We start from the raw sequence: 7,988 nt of genomic DNA on the forward strand, positions 1-7,988 counted from the left end.
ATTTGAAAGGATTGATATTACACACTGTATCATGATACTCTGTGTGGTATCCATGCTGCAAAAGTCTCAAATTGTGGTCCCTTTCAATACCCATCAACTATTTTCAAGCTTTAGGATTTAATTTCCAGTTCAAAAATAGTCCAAACATACATTAGTGGCTATGGACTTCAGAAACAAATCAGGCAGAGAAACACTTAAGCATAACTGAAGAACAATCAAGAAGTTCAAAATGTAAAAAACAGATTAAGTATGAACACCCATTTTTCTTCCACTGTAATCTCCAATTCTCTAAATTTTGCAACTGTCCACACCTCAAAAATGGTGACATGAAGGAAACTGGGATAATATCAGGCTGATAAGTTGCTGTGGATATATCCCTTCTAATGAGATGCAAATATTATTTTACTTGCCTGAAAACACCTTAAGCCATTGTTTAGGCACTACAGATTTATATGGGAGGCAGTGTGGAAAGAGAGAGAACTCAATGCATTTAAATATTAACATTAAAGCAAGATGATGACCATTAATACTGTTGACTATCTCAAGTCTTGAGCAAAATTTTCTAGTTGTGTATCTTTAGTACAGGATCCATTTTTTTTTCCATTAATAAAAGACACTTCTTAAGAAATGCCAGTCAATGTTTAAACCCTATTACATTAACAACTTTGCCTGAACATACACTAAATCCATAGAGAGTTAACTATTGTGTCAAGCGTTGGCAATGCTTTTCCCTACTGAAGATATTGCCAAACAATTTAAACAGGAACTGTGGAGAGAAAAAAACCCAAACCAACCACACAACAAAACAACTATTACCTTCTTCAGATGAAGATAATGACTCAACTGACGAAGTCACAAAAAAAGCACTGCAAATATTCACTTATATTGAAACATTTAGGAGCATAAAGTTTATTTCCAATAGGTTTTACATTGTTACAACTATTGCTTTCAAGTCCAGGTTGAATTGAAATTTTAGAATTACTGCATCAGTTACCTTTTTCTTTCATTGTGGTATCTAGAGTAGTCGCATAAACCCAATTTTAAAAATAAATACTTTTCACTGTGATTTTTTGCAATATAGCAAAGCTCAACAACTCATTATGTATCAGGCTATATCAATAAACACTGACCCTTTTTGTAAGATTCTAAGATACATTCCCTTGATCTCTCCTCCTGCATTTTCAGATGTGTTTAAAGAACCTCCATTCATCCCACCACCATGGGAAGAGACAAAGCACAGGAACTATGCATTTCAGAAACCTCATTTCAGTATTAGTCACTGATTTACTACACATGGATATTGGCAAGTAACTTCACTTTGGCCATATGTAACACAGTAACATTTGCTTATGTCCAAAGGATAAGAATTAAAGGTCAAGTGGTGATTTAAAAGAGATACATGCATTGACTTTATAATATGTTATTTTTTTCCATGGGGGAGGGGAGTGCTTTCTTAATAGCTAATGCCTTGCTACCATGCCATTCAAGTTCAATGGAGAAAGTACCTTCTTATTTTTCTTTCCTGAAGTTGTTTTCAAACCTGAAAGAAGCTCAATTAATTTGTCTTCTGAAATATATTTATTAAAGACATCTAACATACTATTGCCATTTAAAGTGATGTTAAAACATGCAACTAAAAAGACTCTGAGTTCAAGACAACTGGTTCAAATTTAGCCAGTGTCTTCTATTTCACCATATTATATTCCAATGAAAGCTATTTTGGGAAGCGAGAAGGAGAAAGCTGGAGCAAAACTGTTTTGGCCATACAATTATGGGAATACTGTTATTATTCAGGCATCAGGAAATAGGAAGCATCACAAAAATTACTTCCTTACCTACATTTGTTAGAAATAAAGGAAAGATCTTCTTGATCTCTGGTATAAATGTTTATGATGCCAAAATATTGGATGGCTTGAACCCAGGATATTAAAGTAGTTCCGCCTTTTGAAGTCTGAGTTTTGTTTCTTTTTTTTTAAATACTGATATCCTTTACAAGTCTAGAGATCAGCAATACAGTCTGTCTTACTCCACTAGCCTTTTGCCTGCTCCCATAACAGATACACATACTTATTACTCAGAACTGGGCTATACAGTTGTTTTGCATCTTTTTCAATTCCTTTCTTTTCCTAATGTTGGCAACACCTCAGGAGTTATTTTGAGAAGATATTGGGAACCCTTAACAGCCAAATCAATTCCAATATTCTCCAGATGTCCTTAAAATTAACCTTTGCCTCAAAATTTGATGTGGGGAAAAAAGTTTGTACTATGAACTCTGTAAGTAAAAGTTAGAAAAATATGAAGCATAATATTACAGTACCACCAGTCAACACTAAACAAATCAAAGCATTTGATGAAAACACTATGAAGCGCACAGAAATCATTTAAACCCTCTCTGTACACAAAACATTGCATACCATGTGCAAAAAAATAAATTAAAAAAACTAAACAGGAAACCCCTCTCATGCTTAAATACAAACTTCTTTATAGAACAACAGAAACTACAAATTTTATCCAGGTAAATCAAGAAAGAAAACAACTTGCTTTTTTCCTGTAACACACAAGTGTTCTCAAGCAATATGTTTTCTTTGACCTATCCAAGGGATTTATTATTATTATTATTATTATTATTATTGGAATGCCCATCATAAACCACACAGCTTCACATTCTGTTGACATTACATATATGTGATCAGATATCTATCAGATATATTCCCTTTAAGGAAAACATGTGTTGTTACATTCAACCATACACTTTACATTATCACCTCTCCAAAACATGAATACAAGCTATAAAAATGGATCTACTAGTAAGGAAAAACCATGTTTTTTAAAAAAGGAAAATGCAGGTTTATCCTATGATATCTGAAGTTTTTCTTCCCTGTTTTTCCTTTTTATTTCTCATCAATTCAGTATCAATACTGACCAAGTACAAATACTGGCATTGGTGTTTACCTAACGGCTACCAATCCCCAAATTTGCTTAAAAAAAAAAATCATCAAATTCTTAAGGTTTCAGTTCTAAACACACAGGAGTTTGCTGCAGAACAAAACATTTGCAGCATCCTAGAAAGAAAGGACATAAAAGATGATGATGGCATAAGAAACTGAGCATGCTGCTTTCATTCGTATAGTAGTGATGTCAATGCCTGCAATGGTAGTTGCTCTGACCTGTAGAGGCTCTAAGCTGGAGTGTTTTCACAGAAATCTCCTTCATGAAAAAAAAAACCACAACTCTGGCAAATTACTAAAATATCCACAACAAGATGGCTTAGTAGGATAGCCAATTCAAGGAATTGATAGTGGAAAAGGCTGGAAGGAGGTAAGGAAGGGACAGGTGTCCTAAAGAAGAGAAAAACATCTATCCATCAGGATCACAAGCAGCCTCCAGCACAAGCATATTTGTGAAACGATCCAAGTCAGACTGCGGTGTGAAAGACAAACAGATTCCCTGCACTGGTGAGAAAAACAACAGGATTATACCTACAGCCTAAGCCCACATTTTACAGCAGTGGGAAATGGTTCTGAAAATACTGACAAAAAAAAACAAACAAACAAACAAACAAATAAAAAACCACAACATTTAATCAAGTCACTTCCCCAAGACTTGCATGCTGATAACTATAAATAGCTGGAGTAGCACATTGCTTAACAAGCTGCAGCAAGATGGTCCACGTTTGAAAACAGAACATTCTTATATCCCCCCCCCCCAAGCCCTCCATTATTACTGCAGCAGTCCTCCAGTTCAGCAATCAATTTTCTACACACTACATCACCGTACAAACACCAGTTTTAATATCCATACGTCACGTACTAAAATGCTGAGAACAAGCAGGGAAACAAAGACAAAATCCTGCCCCATAGCATGCAACTATATTCCAAATTGTGTAAAACCAGCTCTAGGTTGTTTTGTTGGGGTTTTTTGGGGGGTGGGGGGGTGTTGGTAACCTTTTCTCATTTGCCAGACTGAAGAAATAGGGTATCTTATTTCCCTGGCCTGCTAGAAAATGGTGCCTGTATTTCGGGTAAAATAAAGCTGTTGACGTGTGCAATTGTGGTCATTATTAGGGCGATCACGTTGTTTTCATTCATTCATTCAGGATTTGCTAGAGGATGTCAGCTTCTGCAGCAGCAGCTGGCTTGACCTGGAGGAGGGGGAACAAATTCCTCACAGCGCATACAGATTACAGGGTGCATTTCTTGATGGGCCATTTATGATTTTATACATTACACTTATTACACTGAATCAAGCCATGGATGCTGCTAACGTGGTCCACCATGAGGAAAGCACAAACAAGTTTAATGAAGGAAAAGTCACTCAGGACTAATTTATAGCCTGATTTGTTAAGGCTAAAACAGTCCTCAGATGAAGACAACTGAAGCCACTTTCTAAAATTAAATTTTCCTTTCCAAAAGAAAAAAAAACGTACACAATGATGAAATACTTCACAGCTTTGCAGTATTTTTGCTTGCTTGCAGGTAACTGCCCTCATGCCCCCCTCTTCAATACACCTTAAGCATAGACCTTTACACACTGCACCACTACAATGTTTTCCTCCAGGTTCCCATAACTGAATAATTTACAGTATCCAGCACAATCACTCTTCTTATGCATCAACTTTTTGGTTTGCCTAGTTTCCCATGAGCATTTTGCAAGCATTAAAGGAGGAAAAGAGGGAAATCTACATTTAGTATTGTATACAGTGTGAAAAGTATGATCTTTAAAATTTTAAATAGAGCTTGAATGAGGAAAACCCACTGAAGCTCAGTTCCATTCTCAAGTATGCAAAAACTTCTGCATAAATAGATAATCTTTTTGAGACCTAAGCTATGAAGGATCTCTGTTCAGATTATAACACAACCCATTTGGTCATCTGCATAAGCACAAATACCGTGCAAGGTAAATTAACTCCACATGTAACTGGCAGTGACATTTTGCTCGTTTGCAAAATGCTGCTTATGTCCTAGGACTGTCACTGAAGTTACACATACTACAGATTGTAAGGTTTTACTACACATTAAAACTGAAAGGGGTGGGGGTGGGGAGGAGGTAACAGATTCCGTTGCTACAAAACACGTTGGCCACAAACACAGATCACAATTTGCCACACAAATGAAACACAGGAAGACTTCAGGAAGGGGCAGAACAAGCAAGGGGTACGGAACCACATAAACATGCCCAGAAAGAGATGATGTGTGATACCTCATTGCTACAGCAGGGTAACCTAAGAAGTACATTTAGTCCGATTCATTCAACTGCTAAAGTGATGGGGGGGGGAAGGAGGGAGGGGGCGAGGTAAGATGGCCACTGCCACTTTAACATATTCAATAATTTAACAGACAACCTGACACAGGTTACGTTGGACTTGCTGGGAATCAATTTTACATTTTTAACTTTACAGGCCTATTTTCAACACTGGGGTCTGTCAGGTTTTGTTTGGTGGTTTGGTTTCTTTTTACAGACTCTTAAGATTCAATATTAAACATCACAAGGAGACAGACTGTTATTTGTTTTTAAGCATCTCACCACGGGCATTGTTTTTATGGATTCTGTGCTTGAAAACATCATGTACTTTAACCTAAGATGTTATAAAAACTCAACTCCTTAACAAACCAAGCTCTGCAGAAAAGAAGAGCGTTTGAGGCTCGGTTTTAGCACACACTTCAGAACTGGGTTGTGACACCCCAGATATAAATCTAACCCATTAACAACCCGCACTAAATAATTACACCTGTAGACAGGGAAGCAGGTTAATTTTAGACTCGTTGCTCTATTACACAGCTCCACTTCCAGACCCCGGGCGCAAGGGCAGGAAGGAGCAGGGGCCCCTGGATGTTCCCTCTCGCAGAGAGACCACGGGGACCGCGGCGGCCCCGGGGGGCTGTCGGGGGGTCCCACCCCGCTCCGCTGGGCATGGGAACCCTCCCTTGGGCGCCTAGGGGGGACGGGGATGTTTTTCCCAAGCTGGATCTCCACCTCGCCCCAGGAGGAAGATGACTTCCAAGGAGTCGCTCCCTCCCCGTGGGACCAGGGGCTTTCCCTCCTGGCAGGGCAAACCCGGTCACGGCACCTGCCCCACTCCCCGGGGTAGGGATTAGGGCTCACCCTCCCTCCCCTATTCGCTAAGACTCGAAGCGGGGCTGCTTCCGTCGGGCCAAGCCGGGTGTCCGTCCGGCTCCCACGCGCGCTTGCCTGGGGGGAAGGACAGGGCGTACCCCCCACCCCAGGGAACTGAGGGGGGGGTGCCAGGAGGCAGCATGGCCCCGGCCCGGCCGGCACCCCAGGGGGGCAGGGAAGCGGGACGGGCTTTGTCCCGGTGCTTTACCTCTGTACACTGGGGAGCTGGGGCTCCGTCTCTCAGGTGAGCTGCTCCTCCTGCTGCTGCTGCCGCCGCTCTCCGGAGAGCGCCGCTGCCTGCCCTTCACCCTGCCCGGCTCCGCCACGCTGCCTCCCGCCGTCAACGGCGGCGTCGCGCTAGGGGGCGGCGGGCTGCCTCCGCCGCGACCCCCGCCGCTGCCCCCCGGCCCGGTATTGCTGCCCACCGAGGCGGAGGGGGACCGTGTTGGGCTGTGCTGGTTGCCCCGCAGGAGCTGGTACGGGACGGTCGCTCGGATGGGCTGCAGCAGTCGGCTGGTCCCCGCCGCACCTCCCCCGGCACCGTTACCGGGGCCCCCGGCCATGCCGCCACCGGCAGTGGGGGACCCGGCGGCGCCGCGCCTCATCCTCTGCGGCGGGGGCTGGTGGTGGGACGGGGGGGTCTGCGAGGAGCTGGACGAGGAGGACATGCCGGGGATGCTCGGGACTCGAAGGGTCACTCGCTCCGGCTGCTACTGGGGGGGCGAGCTCAGCCCCCGGCGCCCCCGCATTCACCGGCCGCGGGGGAAGAGGAGGAGGGGGGGGGGGAAGAAGGGAGGGGGCGGGGCGGGACAAGCGCTTCACGGCCCGAGGGAGTCTCCGCGCCGCCTGCCCAGCTGCCCCCGGCGCTTCCTATCGGCGACGGAGGCTGCTCCCACGCCAGGCTCTGGCCATCGCTGCCCGCCCCAGCGTCGTGGGCACCGGGGGCGCTGCCGAGCCCCGCGGCCGCTCACATCGTACAACGCTGCCGGCTCAGGGCGGTCAGCGGCGGAACGCGACGAGGGCACACGGAACCGGTGGGGGTCGGGCGGGCAGTGGCGGAGGCGCTCGCAACCAGCTCCAGCTCTTGCACCCGCCAGCGCCCGAGAGCCACGTCCAACACCATCCGCCCCCCGCGCCGCCCTGCCTCCGAATGGCAACGCGAGGCGGGCCATGGGAAGTGGGATGTGGCAGGCGCAGGAGGGGTGTGCTGCCCGCCGGGGCGGGCTCTGCGGGGCGGCCGTAGTTGCTCCCCGCCGCACGGGGCTCGGACGCTGTCCGCCCGTAGACCCTGCTGAGACGGCGGCACGGTGAGGGGTGAGAGGGCTGTGCTCGGGGCCCGCCCGGTGGCGTCCCGACCCCCTCAGGGTCTTCCCTCAGGGCAGCGGCCTATTTCTCCGCGCCGGGTTGCCGCCGGCCGGGCTGCCCAGCCGCTTCGGTGGTTGCCCGCCTCCCGGGTGGGCGTTCAGGGATGCCAGAGCTTGCGGGGCCGGGTGACGTCGGACTATCGGGCTGTATTGTTAATAGGTGGAAGGGGAGGGCAGCAGCCCCTGGGGGTCTCAGTGAGGTACGGAGATGCGCTCTGGAGTTTGAAGTTGGCTTTAGGAGGTGCCGATTTAATACTAACCAAAGAGAGCGAGTATTCTGGACCAAATCTTGCACTGCCCCTAATCCCAGGAGACTCATCTCTCCCCGCATCCTCCACTCCCATGCAGGGAAGGCTCAGAAACAGGGCCATAATTATCCGTGACGAAGTTTATTCACATTCATCATATGTGACTGGCAATAATCTTCCTTTTGCTAAAAGATCGAGATGTTCTTAAAATTCTAATTAAGTGCAGTTTCATAATTTCATGTAAGTGTAGATGGGATTTATA

General features: G+C 45.7%; 1 protein-coding gene across 6 annotated transcripts in view; it reads right to left on the reverse strand.

Moving 5' to 3' along the window:
• GLCCI1 (glucocorticoid induced 1) overlaps window positions 1-7,269 on the reverse strand; it is a 57,060-nt gene extending 49,791 nt beyond the window's left edge. For all 6 annotated transcript variants that reach the window (XM_062605086.1, XM_062605085.1, XM_062605084.1 and 3 more), the window contains exon 1: window positions 6,323-7,269. In XM_062605086.1, the coding sequence (XP_062461070.1) occupies window positions 6,323-6,782 (460 nt within the window). In that variant the 5' untranslated portion in view covers window positions 6,783-7,269. The remainder of the gene's footprint in view (window positions 1-6,322) is intronic.
• Window positions 7,270-7,988: the final 719 nt, after the last annotated feature.

Source organism: Pezoporus occidentalis, unplaced genomic scaffold, assembly GCF_034315485.1.
Source record: "Pezoporus occidentalis ecotype Australia unplaced genomic scaffold, CSIRO_AGI_Poc_V1 ctg9, whole genome shotgun sequence".
Lineage (NCBI taxonomy): Eukaryota > Metazoa > Chordata > Aves > Psittaciformes > Psittacidae > Pezoporus > Pezoporus occidentalis.